We start from the raw sequence: 21,275 nt of genomic DNA on the forward strand, positions 1-21,275 counted from the left end.
GTGAAATCACAAAACAAAATGCACACAAACATGTCCCTGCTTGATATAGACTGTAACCACTGATGAACATATTCAGTTTTGATGAGAGAACCTCTGACACTCTTGGCAAAAGATCTATCTCTAGACCATTGAAGAACTCAAACAAAACTTTGCAGGTTGATGCATTTATCTATGGGTTGAGCAGAGAGGCTGCACAGTTTGACAAGTTTGTACCCAGCACTTTTGAAAATGCACTTCCGAATGCGTCTCTGTCCCCAGCACATTTCAAACCAAACTGATGCCCCTGGTACCACTTTCATGCCAAGAAGGAAGCATGGTCCCTTTCTCTCTTGTCATTCATAACTGTACTCATCAGAGCAAATAAGAGCTGGGGATGCTTAAGGGTTGAACATGTTCAATCAAAAAAAGGCTAGTTTTGTTGTTGGGTCTACAGTAAATTAGACTGGAGGAGATAATTGGCCGAGTACTGTCTAAATTAATAAACATCATGGACTTTACTTTATGACTTTACATAACATTCATGTCTTTTACCCTCTCTTACTTGCTGAAATTAGTAAGTCATTCCTGACTCGTTTGTCTACTGTGTGCATGAACATAATTTAAAAATATAAATGTATATATTTTTCTTTCTTTCTATGTGTTATATGATAGTGTGTTGATACTGTTGTGCTGAATTTTCTCCTCATCCATTCAACACTTACACTGCCATTCAAAAGTTGGCAAGTTGGTAAAGTTGGTAAGAAGTCGCTTATGCTCACCAAGGATGCATTTATTTAATCAAAAATACACTAAAACTATTTTCAATCACTGTTTTCTATTGTAATTTATTTAAAAATGTTATTTATTCCTGTGATGGCAAAGCTGAAGATTTATAGAGATACACTGAGATTAAAATTCTGACAGACAGTGATAAGCCTATAATTCGTGTTATTGCAGATACATTATATTTTAATTCGCTATTTGGCTGAATACATTTAAAATAAAACAGTAAAAACTGGGCTGTCACTAATTATTATTTTGGTAATCAAGTATTTGGTAGATTATTTTGACGTATCATTGAATAATCGGTAATTTTTTTTTTTTTGTGGTAATAAAAATAGACCTAAGCGAACCAAAATGACTTCAAATACATATATAATAATGAAGCAATTATTGGTTCCAGGGCTCCAGACTGCGACCAAATGGTCGCATTTTGCGACCAAAATTTGAGAGTGTGCGACTGAATTTTACATCCAGTCGCACATGTGCGACCAGTAAATTTGCCGCACGTTAAACGCATGGTAAAGCGTGGAAGGGGCGCGTCTATGAATCCGTGACAAGAATAGCGCGCGTAAACGTCTGTGGGAAGGAGACGGAGACAAATATCACAACCTGATGTGCGTCTGAGCAACAGTGGCGCCTCCAGAAATTTTTCGTAGGGGTGGCCAGATAGGGCCAGTTAAAATCTTGGGGTGGCACACCAAAACTACAGTATAAACCATAATTTCAGAATTGTTTTCTACTGTTGTAATAAACCAGCCTGTAGAAAACTATCAGAAAGACTTAAGGAAACTCCTACTGATGCTTTGGTTTATTGTGTAATATTTAATGTTACTAATGATATTAGTAGGGCCCAACTAATATATATTACATTGTATATAATGATAGGCTATATTATATGATATAAGGGTCCTTGCCCCACAGCAAATTTCCAGATACTTACATAATTGTGATGAATTTAATCATTTTTAAGTTATTAGTTTGCAGTGTAAGATTACAGTTAACACCTTTAAATATTACATAAATGTATTATGAATTTTTAAAACACTTAATGAGTGTATACATCAGCAGCAAAAAGTAATTCTTGAAAAAATCTGCACAGTAATTTTATAAAATCTAAATATGTTAATAAAAAAATTACTATTAGTTCTCTTTTAAAATTCAATCAGGCAATCATGTCACAATTTTATATTTATATATATTAATGTCAAGAATTCAGAAGTGCATAGCCTAAACTACAAATAAATTATATACAATTAAATTATGCTTATTTAAAATGTATTGAGCAGGCTAGGTATAACAAAATATATTGGCTTTTAATAATATTTCAGTGCGCAAATGATTACATGAAAAACAGAGAGCAGACAGCGTGTATGCGCATCGCGGGTGCAGAATGATGTGCTCAAAGCAACATGGAGTCACAGTGTGCAGCAGCACTGCGCTTCATAAGTGTGCATTTAAAAGCTCATGTCACAAATCGAAGAAATGTTGAGCGCACAAATCCAAGTGCGATTTGTTCCTTTGTTTCACAGTTATTGTGCGTTTGATGCCGATTCATAATATGTATGTGTGATCTAACAGAACACGGTAGTGAGTCGTTTAAAAACAGCAACAAACTCCAAGAAAATAAAGTAATTTTATGCGAATATACAGACTTTTATCTACAGATCATGCATTTATAATGTCAATATTGGAGAGAGTTTTACCGTGCATCCAAGAGGCGCGCGTGCTGTTTGAATATGAATGGAGAATGATGACAGCCGCAGAGGAGGGAAAACGAGTTTATACTTTAATGATGTAAATATACTTCTGTCCCTCACATTAAGCTATGGAATGACTTCAGATGACTTTGTCACCCAAACTGACGTGAAAAAAGCGGGAGGCGCCGAAAAGCGCGCTGTTTGCATCCCTGCCTGTCCAAACGTGGCAAAAACACACCTAAAAGCTGCTGTAACAGTATACCATTTGGCACTTAAAAAGCACGTCACGACACATAATTCCCCGTCTTCTTTTACTTAAGAATATTTTTGAATTATTTATAAAATGCATAACTGATGCTACAAAAATTAATACTGGCCATTGGGGTGGCCAATGGGGTGGCCAGGAGTCGGCCAGGGGTGGCCATGGCCACCCCTGGCCACCCCCTGGTGGCGCCATTGCTGAGCAATCAGCGATCTATCGACTCGTTAGTCGTTACCTAGCAGCGAATGCAAACAAAATGAAAGTGGAACGAAAATACGTCACTCATAGGACCGTGGAGCAGCAGCAGCGATCCGAATCATTGACGGTAAAATAAAGCCGCGAACTTGCCAGTCGCGGGCCGATCTCGCTCACGTAACACTGTTAATAGGAGATCCAGTGAAGAAATCCATTGAATTCGCCTCAGAATTAATAACATCAACACCACGAGATCCAGTGAGAAACACTCCGATTCGGCGCAGAGTTCTTTTATAAACCATATCAGATCAAACAGCGCTGACGTGGAAACAAGGAGAAACACTTATAGAAGGCTTTCAGTCCACAAATCAGCCTAACAGAACCATGGATTTAGGCTAATGTAGTAAGTTAACTCTAACCATAAATATGATAATGTGTAAGAAAGTCAAATGCTTACAAGTAGCCTAGCAGCTACACATCTTTTCCCAGCACTTCAATAATATCATATAAATGTTTTATTTTTTTGTATTTTTTATGTGATTACCAACACATTTTTTGTTCATCCTTTAAAGATTGTCCTAAAAAGAAAAAAATTGAGATGTTGGAAAACTCTTATTTAAACACTTTAAAAAAATAATAATACCATTGTAAACAGTAGGATGTGTATTGGCTATTTTCGCTCCATATACATATTTTCACTACTTTTATTAATTAATATTAAGACATTATAAATGATAATAACTAAAGTTAATTTCATCTACACCCTAAATTAATCTTAGTGATTTATTGTCAGCACCAGTGCTACCAAATTTTTTATTTTTTTTGTAGAACTCGCTGTGAGTTCTCATTTGAGGTGATGCTGCCCTCAACTTTGAGTCTGAAACCCTGTGAACTTAAAACAAAACAGCATATCATAATGTTAAGTCTATTTATTATTAAAGAATTTGTCAGTATTACAGTTATTTTGGGGGAAATTTGAATAATTGTATTGCAAGCTGATTTAAGGTGTGCCCCTAAATTTTCAGCTTGCGCTCCTAAAATTTTCAGTTAGGGGCAACAGCGCTCCTAGTAAAAAAAGTTAGTCTGGAGCCCTGGGTTCAAATAAAGCATCAAAAGGAAGAAAATTATTAAAATACATCATGTAATCTACATAATGTAAACAATTTACTTGTAAGTTAGCCTACTTATTATAACAAATGTCTGCTGAGGCCGCCAACGCCCTGGGGATGATTGTTGTTGTTACACTTTACGGCTCAAATCCGAGTTTAATATATCCTTCAGCTTCTCTTCACATCTTCTGTCCAATCAAATGCTCTCTAGAATCTAAAGCGCCCCGTTTCACTCGGACACGCTTCAATCTATCGCCGTTGCCGAGGCTCTATTCATCCTGGTGAAATCACAAAACAAAAATGCACACAAAGGTGCCCCTGCTTGATATACAACCACTGATAGACATACCCGGTTTTGATGAGAAAAAAAAAACGACACTAGTGAGGATTAGATCCCCGAAGCTAAGCTACACAAGCTACAGTTGTGGATCAATTTGTGTGATTTATTCACGTGGAAATTTTCGGCACTAATTAAACACAATGTACTATTTAAATTGATTTCTGGACATTGTAATTTTATTTTTTTTTATTTAGGGGGGACAGTCCCAAAATCTAAGAATCTAGAATCCGGCCCTAATATCATAGTATGATATGATATCATGATCATGATATATTTTGAATTCGCAATAGCACTATGTTATAGTGTGATTGTTAAATGGTTTTAAATAATATATCCTGCAGCTTTAGAAAATGGTCTAATAAATGGTCTAACAAAAAAAAAAGAAAATGGTCTAATAAATTCAGTTCATGAATTCTCGTCAATGGAATGTGTCACTTCCAGTATTTGTCTGGTTAATCGACAAAGGCCAGATTTACTCAAGATTACATTTAGCATAAATTAAAAAAAAAGATCAGTGTTCAAAGATTTTATTTGCCTTTGTCATCAAGCACTCAATCTAAATGTAAAAATGTAGAAAATGAGCTTGTACAATTATATATCCAATAACGATCAATACTGATGATTTAAAACATTTCTAATATTTGCTGATAACCAATATGTTACTGATGTATTGGCCATCTTTACGTTTTTACTTAAATATTGAGAAGCAAGTCGACCCTGAAATTTCAAGACTGCTTACTACCTCCATCATTCTCCTTATACAAAAGTAATGGGGATTAATGCTAGTCTCTTTTTTTCCCCCTGTCCTGAGGTCCTTTTTTTGTCTGTTTTTTTCTTCCGGATTGTCTGTTGCACAGATGTTCAAATCCTGGCCAGTCTCTGCTGAGGAAAAGCAGAACGGGGAGAATTTATCTTCTTCTACCTCTTTGATAAAGTGAGAACAGCAGGCGTTTCCACCCAAAAAATGGGATTGCTTTGGGACAAATAGCATTCATTCAGAAGGATTTATTCCAAATGTCTTTAATGCCAGAATTGCTCATTACTCTCTAATGTGTTTAAACTTCTATATTTAAATATTTAGATCTATACACAAAGTACATATAATATATGTATATTACCGTAGGACAGAAAACTCCCAAGCGTCATCTTCTAAATCATAATGCTAACAGCCATCATAAACAAATCTTTGAAAAACTATATTTTGGAAATACAAATATGAATGAGCATTTCAGAGCTGTTGGTGTCTAATCAGTATGTGTGTTTAGTAAGCATCAGTGAGTATGTGTGGATGATCAGGATAAACTCTGGAGTCTGTCCATATCCTTTGAGATTACTTCAAAAGATCTATGAGGATGTTGAATTATTGATATGATTTTTTTTTTCATTTCTTCTATTATTAAATTTCCATGACACTCCAGAGCTGTTAAACAAAAAGTTAAAAAAAAATAAATAAAAAAAAACACAGATTACTGAGTATTGCAATGATTATAATGTATATCTATAGTGGCAATCAAGTGTTTTCATTAAGCAACATTAGTATGCAACATTATCAAGAAAATGGCTGCTCCAAGGTCATAATGTGTGGACAAATGGGTGACAAGATTGAAGAAGCGCTTTAATGGAAAGATATTTTCCCGCTCTGACCCTCGTACCCTCTCTGATTAAAGCAATTTCCAGGCGCTCACATCTTTTATGTGTTTGTTTGTGTGTGCATCTACCAGCGAACCTCTAGCTCTGCGGCTAAATCCTAACCCTCTTCACATGCTTATCAACCTCCTGCAAAACTGGAAAACCTCTCAGCACCTCAAGTACCAAAAAAAACCCAACCTATTCTTACGTGTGAGTCTTTGATTAATTTTCGAAACCTGGTCTGAAAGTGGGTATTTTTGATTAGACACACTGTATGTGTGCAGATGTGTACCTTTGCCTATATTCGTTTACACCTGAGATTGGTGTGGGCCTTCGTGTGTATGTGTGTGAATATGAGCGTGCCTGAGCTGTGTGCATACCTCTAATCTAGTTTCATCTTAAACCCTGAAGTGCTGCATTCACAGTGCAAAAGGGACCATCCAAAACATTGAGTGCAGCCACTACTTTTGCATTGATTTATTAACTCCTCATTCTATCTGGGACACAGTTTTAATATCTCTTGAATTGTTTGTGTGATATATATTTAGAACGTGACATAACTGATTTATGTGAATTTTGGTGCTCGCTCTGTTTTGCATCAGTGGAGATGTATTGCTTTGTGACTCAGTTACGTGCCATAGATTCAATTTTCTCACTAGGTTCAGTTACAGTGAGCTACAGTTTGGATGAGTATACATTTACCTCATGTAAATTCAATTGCCTTTGGCCTCTTTTTTTTTTTTACTCCGCTCAAAGTATGGTGCTAATCCTTGGCGAATACATCCTCCTTACCTGTTTATTTGTGTCACTGTTTGCTTAAGCTCAGTATTTTAAATCTGTCACAGCTCCATGGTGGACAGATCAGCGTCTGTGTGTTTGCACAGCGTGTGAACCATGATATTTATAAGCCCCATTGTCGCTCGTTTATGTGTTTTTGTATTCTGAGATATCAAGCTGTCACCGCACAAGGATGCAGTCATTATTCTTAACTCAGTCAGCGACTTCAGTGTGACAGTGTGCAGCAATTTCTGTCTTTCTCTCCTCTCTGTTATTCAATGGTTCACTGTCTGCTCCTGATCCATACCCTTCTCTCTTGCTCATTCCTGTTCCCTCTATAGACATTTTCACACTTCCATGTATGCAAAGCTGATGGCTTCAACAGTAGGGTAAAGAAACTTCTACTTCATCAGCGCTGTGAGAAACAGCCGTTCTACTGTTTTCAAATGTTTTTCAGGGGTGACAAAACAAAGCAAAATAATTTCATGTTATACGACTGGAAGAAAGCAGATATTTTATGGTTTTCAGGAGTTCATACAGTGTCCTCAAAAAGACACACTTAAAAATTAGTAGCATTGCATTAGATACAAAACATCAAAATACACTATACCAATCAAGTTTGGGATTGGAATTTTATTTTATTTTTAAAAAATAAATAAAATAAAATGTATTTTTATTATTCCAATGGCAAAAATGAATTTTCAGCAACCATTTCTCCCGACTTCAAGGTCACATGATGACTGTACATGTATTCGTATTGAACCGTTTCAGTTCCGGCTTCCGGCTTCCGAACGATTCCTTGGACCATTTTTCTTGTCGACAAAATTTGCGCTGGCGCGGCCACCACGACGTTGCGCAACATCAAATGGCAAGCGTAATGAAACTGCGCTACTCATTATGTGCTTCACGGGTCGTTTATCAACTAGCAATCGAACTAGCAACGGCAACGAGCCGATCTCGATCAAGAGATCCAGTAAAGAAAACATTTGAATTCCCCTCTGAATTAATAACATCGCTGCGAGATCTAGTGAGAAGCATTCACATTTCTCCGTTATTAACTGTAGATCTCTATTAGATCAAACAGCTCTGACGTGGAAACCAGCAGAAACATTGTGCCGTGAATGAATAATTAATACTTTACTTCCACAGACCAGCAACATTCACCATGGATTAAATATACAGTAGTAACACTAACTGTAACCAGTTTGGCTGGAAATCTGAAAAAGTACTTCAGAAATCTTTTTCCAGCACTTCAAAACTCAAATATTATATAAATAAATATGTATTTAAATGTTATTTTTAATGTGATGACCAAAACATTATTTTTTAATTCTTCAAAGATGACTCCCATTTATAAACCTGAAAGTTTCAAGATGTAGGAAAACTCAAACTTATTTAAAAATATTTATTCTTTTAACAAATAGGAAATTTCTCTGGCATTTCTTTCTTTCTGCTGTATCGAAAACGTACCGAACCGTGACTTTAAAACCGAGGTACGTATCGAACCGTGATTTTTGTGTACCGTCACACCTCTTCATGATATGGTCACACTCATTCAGATATGCTGATTTGCCGCTCAAGAAACATTTCTTATCATTATCAATGTTGAAAACAGAAAACTGCTTTATATTTTTGTGGAAACTTTGTTGCATTTTTTTAAAGATCCTTAAATAAAAAGTTCAAAAGAACAGCATATATTTGAATTATAAATGTTTTAACATTATAAATGTGTTTACAGCCACTAATAAATGTAACACCCTTGCAGAATAAAGGGTGATTCAAAAAATATATATTATTGCCAGCAAACCTTTTAGCAGCAGTGTAAGGCCACATACACACACACACATACACTCATACAGTTTTTTTTTGTGTGAAAATAGCAGTTCAAACAGTAGGTTTTTGTTTTTTTATTAAGGAAATGAAAAAAATACACAATAAACAAGACAGCACATAGCACATTAAACACCATTAGATAAGGACAGTGGCATACACCACACACAAAACTTACATTTATGAGTAAAAATTGTTCTATACGTGCAATGTTATTGTTTACTGTGTATAATGATGTTCCCATTGTTTTCATGCTCTTTTTATTCCACATACTTTCCATGGACATTTAAAAAAAAAAAAATCAAATAAAGGGATCTTCCTAGTCTTAACCAAATGAACGTGAATGTATAATGCCGAAATGTTATACAACAAGATAAATTGCAGATGTGAGTTTGGTGTAGAATTATGCAGTGTAAATAATGGCAAAGATGGAAACATTATGTCCGGAACGACATTAGGTTTGAAATAATGTGTTGCAACAGCATTAGTAAAACATTAGAAGTAACATTAAAATAGTCTCTTTGTACTTGAGTTGGCTACATGAAATCCTCACACTGAGCTGCACTGCGTGAGCTCAACTACATTGCACATTTAAAATGAAATAAAAGACTTACAGAAAGGCTTACCATGTTTTGTTAGCTTGCCAAGGAAATGTTGAGGTTTTATTGTTTAGGTTCAGCTAAGGTAGTATAGTTGATATATCAGAATTGACAACTGTCCATTGGCAAAAATGCAAGTGGGAGAACAATTACCCAACTATCACAGTCGGATGTGACAACTGATGGTTTGTATTTCGCTGCGTTTCTTTATCTAACTTTCCTTTTCTGTCTTCCCTCCTACTCATGTTTCCCTTTCTCCTTTTCTTTCCCACCACCTGTTCTTTCTGGCTCTCCCTTCCTCTTGCTATCTCTGTCTTTCTCTCTCTTTCTTCCAGGATGCCAGTTCTTCGTTTTTCCAGTTTGGGGCCTCCCTCCAGCAGGAGGCGTTGTTGATGCTTGCTATAATGGAGGAGTACGACTGGCACATATTCTCAGTGGTCACCACCAAGTTCCCAGGTTTCCAAGAGTTCATAGCCACCGTACGTGTCACAGTGGACCACAGCTTCATTCGTTGGGACCTTCAGGGCGTAGTGACGCTGGACGGTGTTGGCGAACCCGAGGACCGAGCCCACGTGCAGCTTAAACGTATCCAGTCACCCGTCATCCTCCTCTACTGCTCCAAAGACGAAGCAGCGCTGGTTATGGATGAAGCCCGTTCGCTAGGGCTCACCGGGGCTGGCTTTGTGTGGATTGTTCCTAGTTTGACGACAGGAAATATCGAACAAATCCCGGAAGCCTTTCCGTTAGGGATGATATCTGTGGCGTACGACGAATGGGATTATCCCCTGGAGAAGCGCGTGCAGGATGCTGTGGGAATTATCAGTTCTGCGGCCGCTGCCATGTTCAGAGAGGAAGGCCGAATACCCGACGGTACAGCTAGCTGCTACGGCCAATCTGAGAAGCCAGAGGTGCCGGCAAGTGCTCTGCGCAGGTAAGCTTATAGCTGTCTGCATGAAAATCTGTTTGCATAATGAAATGGATGAACATGCACAAATGTTGAAGTAAACTAAAGGGAATGTCTTTAAATGTACTATGCAATGGTAGTTATACCCCAGCATCGATGTTAACATGATACTGCATATTCTCGTTCAAACTCTGTAATCTCAACATATTTATGTAGACACTCTTTTGGCTTGCCTATCTGGATTACAACTCAGCCACCTATTTATTTTGGCAAGCAGTTCCTTTTACAAGCTTCTAGCTCTGACTATCAGTAGGCCTACTGTTTTTTTGTAATTCAATACACAAAGTGGCTAACATGGATTTTTGAAGTACATTATTCCACTCTGCAATAGGTGCACTTAGAAATGAGAATAGTAAATAAAGGCGTAGTTCACTTTTTTTAAGAAAAAACTTTTGCTGATAATTTACTCACCCCCATGTCATCCAAGATGTCCATGTCATTCTTTCTTCAGTCGAAAAGAAATGAATGTTTTTGATGAAAACATTCCAGCATTTTTCTCCATATAATGGACTTCAGTGGGAACCAAACAGTTCAAGGTCCAAAAGACACTTTCAGTACAAACTGCAAACTGTTCAAAGGGCTTTAAACGATTCCAGACGATGAATAAGGGTCTTATCAAGCGGAACGATCGCTCATTCAATAAATAAATAACAAAGTTTTATAAGCTCAAATGCTCGCCTTGCTCTGTTCTGTGACGCACGTTTTTGACTCTCCTGTTCGAACTCGTTCATCAAAATGAACTAATCTTTTTCCGAGTCATTTGATTCATTCAACAAACGAAACGAAGGAATTGACCCTGAAAAAGATTTGTTTATTTTGATGAACAAATTCGAACAGGAGAGTCATGAACGTGCATTGCAGTATGGAGCAAGGCGAGCATTTGAGCTTATAAAACTTAAACTTTGTTGTTTTTTTGAGTGACTTTGAGTGATCGTTTCACTTGATAAGACCCTTATTCATCGTCTGGAATCGTTTAAAGCCCTTTGAATAGTTTTGCAGTTTGCACTGAAACTGTCTTTTGGACCTCGAACCGTTTGGTTCCCATTGAAGTGCATTATATGGAGAAAAATGCTGGAATGTTTTCATCAAAAACCTTCATTTCTTTTCAACTGAAGAAAGAAAGACATGGACATGGATGACATGGGGGTGAGTAAATTATCAGCAAAAGTTTTTTCAAACGTGAACTACTCCTTTAAAGAAATTTGGAATACTTTTGACAAATGTGTCAAAATAATGTTCAGTATACGAGTGGCCTAGAAATGTTTTATTTTTCGTTTTTGTTTTTTGTTGTAGCTATCATGTTGAGATAACTTTGAATGAGTTATAAAGACAAAACAAATTTTTTGAAGTTACATTGCGCACACTCAGTTTGCAATATGGATGCATTTGGGAGTTTTGGGGGCAACAGAGAGGCTAATGCCATCGTATTGGTTGGTTTGAGAGACAAATATGGACAGACGCACAGCACGGGGTCAAGGTTTGGCTGTTTAACATGGTCCAGTTAGCCTCTGATTGACTCGTAAACAATTGTGTCCGGAACTGAGTGGCTGTGAGCAAAGATGGCAGAATTCAAATTGCATACTTCCAAGAAGACCGACCAACTGGCATTGAGATGAATGCTAACGGACAGCTTTCTCCAGGCATTACAGACCTCCACGCACTACGAGACACAAACTCAGCACCCTTCGCAAGGCACAAATTCGTGCACATGGTAACCCATATTTAGTCCGTTCTTGACAACATTTGCACAGAATGGGGAAAAAAAGCCAAACAATATGGATGAGACAGTGGTGGTGCAGACGTGGGCAGTAGCTAGCTGCCACTTTGATGTTTTTTTTATTTTTTGGCTTTGACTTACCACTGCCTCGCCCTCCTCTAGCGCTCTTTCTCCTGGAAATCTTAGCGGCTGTCGGTCATTGCTGCTCAGAGACGCACCAATGCACATATCTGACCGTTTGGCTAGATTTCAAAAAAGTTTACGACTTCTGAGTCTGTCACAAGTGTGCATGCTATGAGTATCTGTGAGGTTTAAAACATAATAAGCAAGCAAGTCTTGTAGTGTGCGCTAGAGCCAGGCCAAACATAAAGGCCACTAAAAAGAAAGAGCCAACAGCATTTGTTTTAGTTCACTGATTTTGTGAAAGGTCTTGAGATCAGTTTTTCGTAAACGTAACTCTACGTTCCAACTAAATATTTACGGCAGCCTCCGATCGGGAGTAGCGGTTGGAATAGAATATCAGATAGATGAACTGCATCAATTAGCTCTTCTTTTACCTGACAGACTTCAATTCTTTAGACATATATGATAATGCTGACATTTACACTCGCTTACATTTTAAGAGAGAGAACATTATGTGAAAAGATTACTTTGTTAGCAGCTCTTTAACACGAACACGTCCTAAACAGCGCTGCTGTGTGCATGAGTCCATGTTGTGCATGTCCAATATCAGTCATAATCAATAAACGTAATTTCTTTTTTTTGTATCAGTATTTATTTATTGATCCTTATTAATTTAATTTCAAATACAGTTTCTGAATGTTATTTAATATATAAAAAAATATTATTCATGATCAAGTATCGTATTAAATGGATCTTATTTTTACCGTTAGTAAGGTGAGGCAAAAGAAGTTAGAATGAAGGATAAACTTTCAACACAACGTCTGCTCACGCATTTGAAGGCTGCTATTGGTTCATCGAGGCTAAACGTCATATTATGCGACTACGCAATACTTTACGGAGAGTTTAAGCTACGTTCTACCTTACGAACAAATGGTGCAACGGAATAAAGAAAAGAGTTAGTTACAAACTAGCTAGTAGTCACTAAGCCTCTAGTGTGGACTTTACGTTACAATTTAAGAAAGAACTTACGAACGGCTGGTGCAACCCTACCCTTATGATTTATTAATACTTCATGTTACTATTGTGTATTTTAACTCTTTCTCCACCATTGACGAAACTTTCCTTCATTTGTGAGACAACGCTTACCCGGCATTTGTTTGTTGAAAAGCTTAGGGTCTGTTCTTTCTTTTGATGCATGTTCAGATATTTATACAACTACATATTCTGGTGGCCCTGACACTTTTGTGAAAATGATCAAAAATGCTGGTGGGGAAAAACTTAAATGACATAAGATGACTAATTATAATTTTGAGAGGTCTTAAATGTGGAGAAGGGAAAACAGGAATTGTCACATTTTAATATTATTATTAAACTTCAAAAGACTGTCTTAATTGAACGTTAGCGCACGTTTCAACAGTACATACTTGTATCAGAGCAGTTTGCAATCAGTAAGTAGCGCACATTTATACAAAGTGTTTGCTAATGATACATTTTTGATGAATTATGACAATGTTTACTTTATGGCCATATGTTGAAGATAGTTGTAAGAGTGCATGTTTAATCTTTGGGTCAGTCAGATACATTTCAAAATAAGAGTACTGGTGTATTTATCTGTGATCGATTAAGCAAGCAAGGACATCATTAGGGTGCATGGTAAATCAAGACCTGTCAATCTGAGCTACAAACCAATCTAACCGCTCTTCAGTTGTAAAACATTGTCCGATTGATCGTCCCTATACCCACCATACCTGAGATCTGGTTTTCATTGGTTGAACTTTTAATTGCGTTGGAAAAAACTGCGTCATGATCACATTTCTGCGATCGGATCCCTGAAGTCCTATAGCTTTAGCCAAGCAGCATGTCATGTTACTCCGTGATCTATATGCATTGTTGTCTTGTGTTGTGTTTGGGCTGGTTTGAGACCACCTGCTCTAAATAAAGATATATGATCTACTAGTTTACGGACCGGTTTTGTTAAGTTACAAACCAAAACGTGACACAAAAGCATCATGTGTATACTTGTTATACATACATTGGCTGCACTGTTTCATACAAATATGCTTGTATTCTGCTCTTTGAGACATTGTCAGTGATGCATGACACAAGTCTGTTATGTACTATGATTTTACAGATCACATTTTCATGTTTTTCAGTTTTTCAAATAGAGCACTTCTAATGTCAGCAATTTTTTAGGGCACTTATTAAGTGATTGTCATATTTCCTATATTCACTGTAAAGCCAAGCTCAAGCTTTAAAATTACACCTGTTTTGTGTTGGTAAAGCAAGTGGTTTAGTGACATGATAACTTGGTAGCGGCCACACTTCGGATTTAAAAGGGTAAGGTTAACGATTAATCAATTAATTTCATTTAAACAATGATTGATCATGGGAATACATTTAAATTGACATCCCTAGTTTGGACATATTGATTTATTTATTTTTTTGTGCAGGTCATAAAAAAATCTCAAAAAGTTTTAAATTTGATTAAATTTGAAACTGCAGATACCATGTATGTACTGTTGCTTGAAGTTCCTTTTTTTTCTTGCCTTTTATATCTGTAAATATTTTTTCTTTTTGGTTCTCAACTTACTAAGCAAAGACAAACAAGGATTTTTTTTTCAGGCAACACATTTTCTTGCTCCATTTGAGAGGTGCTGGATATTTAAGGAAGCACAAAGATTGCTATTTTGGATCCCATTTAATTCCTCCTGCCCAGTTCCTATTATATCTCAATGATTGAATTGGTTTTCAGTTCCGTTCTGAGCTGCGAGTTCATCCTTGTGATGTCTACATTGGCTATGAAGATGTCCATATCGCACACGGTAGTCTGAAACAAAATCTTCTGTTAGTTTAGATTGCGAAGGCACTTGCTGTTTTTTTTTTCAGAATGCACAGTTATCAGGAGTTGCCATGGGTTACCATCAGTAGCTGTTTGCAGCGTTGGTATCCGTCTGCTCCGAGTAGGTGTTCCTTTTGATCTCTCCCTCGTTGCTAAGGCTGTCTGTATCTGGGACACTGCAGACTCTTCAATGTGGGAGCATTTTGTATGACGCCACCATCCACAGAGCTAGAATTAACCTTCGAAATGCCTCCAAGAAAGATGGATAGATGTGTTGTGATACTGATTGTAGCCAAGTATACACATACAGTAATGTGAGCAGTGGTATTTTATATAACAGAATGGTCATTAAAGAGAATTAGACTTGGCGCTGTAATCGAAAACGCTGGTGTAGTATTCGGTAATATGTCAGTGAAAGTTGGAAAATATAAAACAGTTGGCTCAGTATCTTAAGGCAATCATACATATAAACCTAAAATGCTGCATCTGAGTAGCAGGTGTAGTTCTGGCCCTTGTCCTTCTGTCTGCCCAGGGGCTGAACCCATTCCTGACTAAAGTACTGTATGTGTTGTCTTAATTAAGTCTGTTAATAAAATCATGCACACACACACACACATATAGCCTACATGCAGCTGCCCTTTATGACTGCATTTAGTCCCTATATTACAGAATGCCGTGTGTTGATAGTATGGTAGAAATACACTGATATTGAATCTTTGGTCAATGCAGATTTCTGTTATTGCTAAAATTATATGTAAGCAATATCACACAAGCAAATAAGTGCTGCTGTTATATACAATTAAGTAACATTTTTATAAATTATATTAAAAAGTTACTTTCTGTTTTTCAATATTTGATTGGTCAAGCAGAGTTCCAACTTTATAGTTTGCATAACTTCACTTGTCTGTGTTTGCGCTTTCTAGACATACAGTCTAATAAGTGAGTTGTTCAAAAACAATGATTCATTATGGAATTAAACAAGTGAATGTCTTAATGAGTGAATCATTGAATCATTCTTTTTCATTTATATTATTGTTAATATTGTTATTGGCCAACAAGTAAGAAACATCCACTTCTGTTCTGGTTCTGCCATTGCAGTAAATCACGCTGATTAAATCTAACAATCGCTTATAAGGTGTCATTTGATGCAAAACCGTGCAAATTATACTTTGTTCTCAAATTGTTAATGTTAACAATGTCAGCATGACTACATGTAACGTCCTTCCGATATTATCCTTGCTTTCGAAACCAATGTTGGGAAAGTTCACTTTTTACTTGAACTAGTTCAAAGTTCAGTTCACACATTTTAAAATGAACATACTTCAAAAAATTAATTAGTTCATTTATAGTTATTTTTTTCCATATGTTGCGAGCTCTTTTTTTTAATTATTATTATTGCCACAGCCCATATACAACCACAGACAACAATTATTTTATCGCCGGGCAAAGTTTGCACAGAAATGTAAGATTTTTCCCATCCTCACCGACCTCGTCATGAAACCCGTTTAAATGATCATGTGATGCCTCCTCGCTCGCCGCTTTGTCGATGGCGGCCGCGGTGTGACACTGGTGTCTTGTGTTGCCAGATTGGGTGTTTTTTCGCTACATATTAAGCCCTGTTTACGTGTGTTTTAGCCAGGTTTTCGCCTGGAAGGCTCTATAGAAATCTGGCGCCCTATTGTTCGAAGTTAAACTGAGGAAGCGTGCGTTCACAGACACCAGAATGAACACGTTCACAGTAATGTTCATCAGGCAGTAAGACAGCACGTTCAGTTCAGTTCCAAAATATGAACGTGTTCATGAACCTATTCAGGCACAAAACTGGTTAAAACGCACATCAACTGATCACTTCAGTCTGATCGGAATGAATTGAGTTAGATTGAAAGAAAAGGTGTGCATGCAAACAATGAATGTCGACTGCAGAAAGCAAAAGCTGAATCCCGGACATCGATGGCCGGACATGTCCGGGATAAAGAGGATGGTAACCCCTACTACTCAGCTTTCTCCACAGAACAAGAGCCTGCTAGCTTAGCTTCCAAAAAAAGATGGCTGACACTATGTGTACATTCTGTGACTGAGATCCCACCCTCGATGTCCAAAATGATGATTTTTGTGTCATCACAGGATTTTTTTCCTGACAAAAAATACACAAATCTCTCGTCTCAGGGGGATATGAGGGTGGAAAGCATGGTAATTCGTAAATACTGCAGGCTTTCTACTAATACAAAGCTTAATGCTAAATCCTGAAGTATCCCTTTAATTACTTATATTTGAATAAATTACATTTAACTAGGGTTGGGTATCATTTGAATTTTAATGATTCTGATTTCGACTCTGCGTATCGATTTGGATTCTTATCGATTAGGGCTGCAACAAACGATTATTTTGATAATCGATTAATCTAACGATGATTAGAACGATCGTCGATTATTTTGCCAGCTAATCATTAAGTCTGGAACGTTTATTCAGCTTTTTCCATTAGTTAAAACATTGAGTTATACATATTCTTACTATAATATAAAAAAAAGAAAATCAGTTCAGCTTTTGAAATAGTGGTTTTAATGAACTTAGAGCCAACTAAACAGGTCATTCTCTTTAAGTTTAACTCAAATCACACACAAATGCTCTCTAACCATTGTTTAATAAGCCCACTGCTTTTCATAGAACTGAAACAGAAAAAGAGTCATTACTTCAGGACACAAAAAGGGTAAAATATTAATCTGCAAACCATTATTATCGATATAAAATTACAATAGTTTTTTTACATGAGAATTGAGCTGACAGAGATGTTCTCATTCACCTTTTGATTTACAGAATGAAAAATAAAAAGTAACTGCCATGATATTATTCCTAACATCTCCTTTTCTAAGTCTTATGGAACAAAATACAGGCAAGCAATTAGACTATAATACCTAAAAGTGTTACAATAATAAAAACAGCCCTGACTCCTAAGCTCAATCGAGCTTTATTCTATGCAAAATAAATCATCACATTACTGTAATTATATTATTACTTTATTATTATTAATAAAGAGATACAGTACGTTACCACTACAGTTAAGTTAGTTAGCTCCAGCTCAGAACACTCAGTTCTCACCGGCTCCTCTTTTGCTGGCCCTATTATTGCAGCCCTATTATCGATTCCTAATATTAGGCAGTCATCCTGATATTAGAAAAAATCATGCAGATTTTTGTATAGTGTTGCACATCCTCACTCAATACAGTGTTACGGTCTCTGTTATATCATGCATCCCGTTAGGATGGGTGAACTTTATTTAGTTGAGTTCTGTAAACTCTGTCTGTGTTTGTGTTTATCTCACTGTTTGTTGTGAGCCCAACCCAGACCTGCTGTGCCTGCTCAAGCACAAACACAACAGCTCCTTTCATAAGCACCTCCTGCAACATTATCACCTTTACACAGAAGACGCTGCCATGAGGCTGACAAGTCTCATGTTTTAAGCGGTTGAGTGATTTCACAACCTAAGGCAAAAGTGTGTGCCTTTTGTTTTGCTAGAGTTGTGGCAACTCCTTTACTCCAAATTATTCACAGTTGACACATTAACTAAATGGCATCGATTACCATCAGCTCATCTTGAAAACTGCTGTTTGGTTGTGTGTTTCTTTCCCTCGCTCAGGTCTAATTTAGACGTACTGTATTTCTCACAGTGCAGATTTCAAGTCGACTTTGTCTGGGGGTATTTTCCACGTTTGATATACTTTTGAAACATTAAACACCTTAGCGGTAGCAGCGCTGTATTATGTGAGCACCGATCTGTTTTTTAGCATTTTCCTCCGTGCTTGCTGTCCTTTGATTCTGGCCTTGTTTACTTGCTTTGCTTGTTGGCAAGGCAAGATCTCTGAAAATCGATTCTGAAGCATTATGTTGTAGCTTTCCCTCGTTGTTGACCTCCTATTTATTATCTTTCGGCACACAAAAACAACATAACTGCTGGGCCAGTTCTTTGGTTGCATTGGATATGTCAGCCTGTGTATTATTACTGACAAACCTGTGTTCGCTTACATAGGCTGTGCTAGCGAAATGCCATTTAAAGGTCTCTGCTATTCAGTTAATTCAGTATTTTTTGCTGAAAATGAGTTTGGTAACTCTTTCTGTGAAGTCCATACATATAATGAATTATAGCCCCATTTATACTAATTCATAAGTAAGTACTATTTTATAAAAATATTTATAAAGGCTCATTTAGACATATACTGCATTATAAGTTATTGTTACATTTATATTATTTTTTTATAATTACTTATAAGTCATGCATTTTCTTTTTCAATGTGCACGCTCATAATCCATTATACACTGATTTATAAATGATCTAATATAAAATCGTTCCAGAGACACTTGGTTGCTGTACCAATTAGATGTCAATTATGTCTTTAATAGCTAATGTTTGCCTTAGAGGTCATGAATGCCAATTTTGATTTGTTAAAATCTATATCTCATCAGCCATATACATGGTATTGCTTATAGCAGTTTATTACAGGTGTTATTGTTTGTTTCATTTACAAATAAACAGTACATCTTCATCTTTTTCTTAACAAACAGTTTACAATGTGTTGTTAATGTTACACAAACCATGTTTCTGTTCACCACCTAACAATCATCAGAAATGCTTTGAACAACTCAGAATGTCAGTGGAGAAAGGCATAAAAAGTTCATCATATCATCATACGCCCCGATTTTTCATATCAACAAAAATATATACCGGGATAACCCAGCTTCTATTGAGACTCTCCTGCTAGTTTGGTGTTAATGATATGCTAAAGTTGGTTAAGGTCGTTTATGACGTCAGAAAAAAAACAGCGATTTCAAACCACATTTTTGAGATATTCTTATTTTCACTGCAGTTTTAAGGAGAAGACGCTCGGCAATGGTATTGATTTATGAATTTTCTCATGATTTGTCTTAAAGCACATTAGAAACACCACATAGACATGTAAACAACATTAAAATCTTGGTTTTCACCACAGGGGGACTTCAATATATTGCTGTCTATTGCAATAATTTGTCACGATTAGCACAGCACTGACAAAGACCTGACCAGAGAAAGATTAATAGCAATTGCAGCTCCATGTGGAACTATCATCACCTAATACGCATTTAACTACCTCTAATCTCGGACTAACATTTCACTGTTAATTGAGATCATAAAGAGGCTCTGTGTACAGAAAGCCATTTGAAATGACATTTTATAAACCACTAACTGTCAGTGACATAATTAGTCATAAGCTTTCGATAATTTGCAGAAGACCATGGAAAATAAAGGTCACCCTGCATGTGTAGAGTCTGTTACATTACATTTCCTAATCAGTGAGATGAGATGCACAGAATGATGTGTTTATTAAAGGGAATACTATGTGACAGCTATGACAAAAATCCATTTTCAATTTGTGCTGTGGAAATCTCTAATATAAGAATAAGACACACTTACAAACAAACACGCACAACAGAAGCTGTATTTGAGTAGCAGGTGTAGCTCTGACCCTGTTCTTTTCATTTCTGCCTGAAGCTAAACCTCATTTCCTAGTTATTTCCCTGTTTCTTAATTAAATTCCGACGAGAGTAGGCTATGTGTATGTTTGTGCCATCTGAGTAGTGCACAGCTGAGCTAATCTTTATTGTGCGTTACGTGGAGAAGACAGAGATACAGTACAGTACTGAACTTCTGTTGTTCAGTGGAGTGTATGTGATTGAAAAGGGCTGTGCGAAAGTATTCAGACCCTTCAAGGATTAGTTCACCCAAAAATGTAAATTCTGTCATTATTTACTCACTCTCATGTCGAGCAAAACCCATGTGACCATCTTCCATGTGACACAGATGGAGATTATTTGAATAACGGGATTGCTTGCTCATTTCCATGCCTTTACAATGAATGGGGACTGAAGCGTTCAAGCTTCATAGGATGCAAAAGCACTGTATTATAGTGGTAGTCCATAAAACTTGTATTCCAAGTTTTCTGAAGCCAAACATGTAATGCTAATCTTACCCTCCTGTGAACTGTTGAGTCAGACTAGTTTTGTGAACTGGATCAACAATTAATTGAAAAGATGCTGACTGTTTTTCCAGGAGATTTAGGGCAGATGTCAAGATATTCATTCCACTTTATTTTACACGGCAGAAAGAATTTTTGTTTTTGAGAGAACAAGTTATTTAACCAAACCCTCTTTTTACTTCATTACAAATCGTTGTTTAAGTATCTGAGACATTTTTTTTCTTTTATGTACAGAAACATTGAATCAATGAGTTTAATAAATGTGTCATTGTTCCTTTATAGAAATTATAAAATGCTGCTTGCGTATGCAGTGTCCCATAAGTTGGAGATCCTTAAACTCGACACATTATATTGTTGCCAATTTAGTACAATTAATGATGTAAAAAAAAAAAACAATACATTAAGGAATAAGGAAGGAATAACATTT

The 21,275-nt window shown here is 36.6% G+C and overlaps 1 protein-coding gene across 2 annotated transcripts in view; it reads left to right on the forward strand.

Moving 5' to 3' along the window:
• Positions 1 to 21,275, forward strand: part of grin2ab (glutamate receptor, ionotropic, N-methyl D-aspartate 2A, b) — an 86,928-nt gene that overhangs the window by 48,218 nt on the left and 17,435 nt on the right. For both annotated transcript variants that reach the window (XM_039652463.2, XM_089132517.1), the window contains exon 4: positions 9,536 to 10,131. In XM_039652463.2, the coding sequence (XP_039508397.2) occupies positions 9,536 to 10,131 (596 nt within the window). The remainder of the gene's footprint in view (positions 1 to 9,535; positions 10,132 to 21,275) is intronic.

This window comes from Pimephales promelas, chromosome 6 (genome assembly GCF_988280905.1).
Source record: "Pimephales promelas chromosome 6, fPimPro1.hap1.1, whole genome shotgun sequence".
Taxonomy (NCBI): domain Eukaryota; kingdom Metazoa; phylum Chordata; class Actinopteri; order Cypriniformes; family Leuciscidae; genus Pimephales; species Pimephales promelas.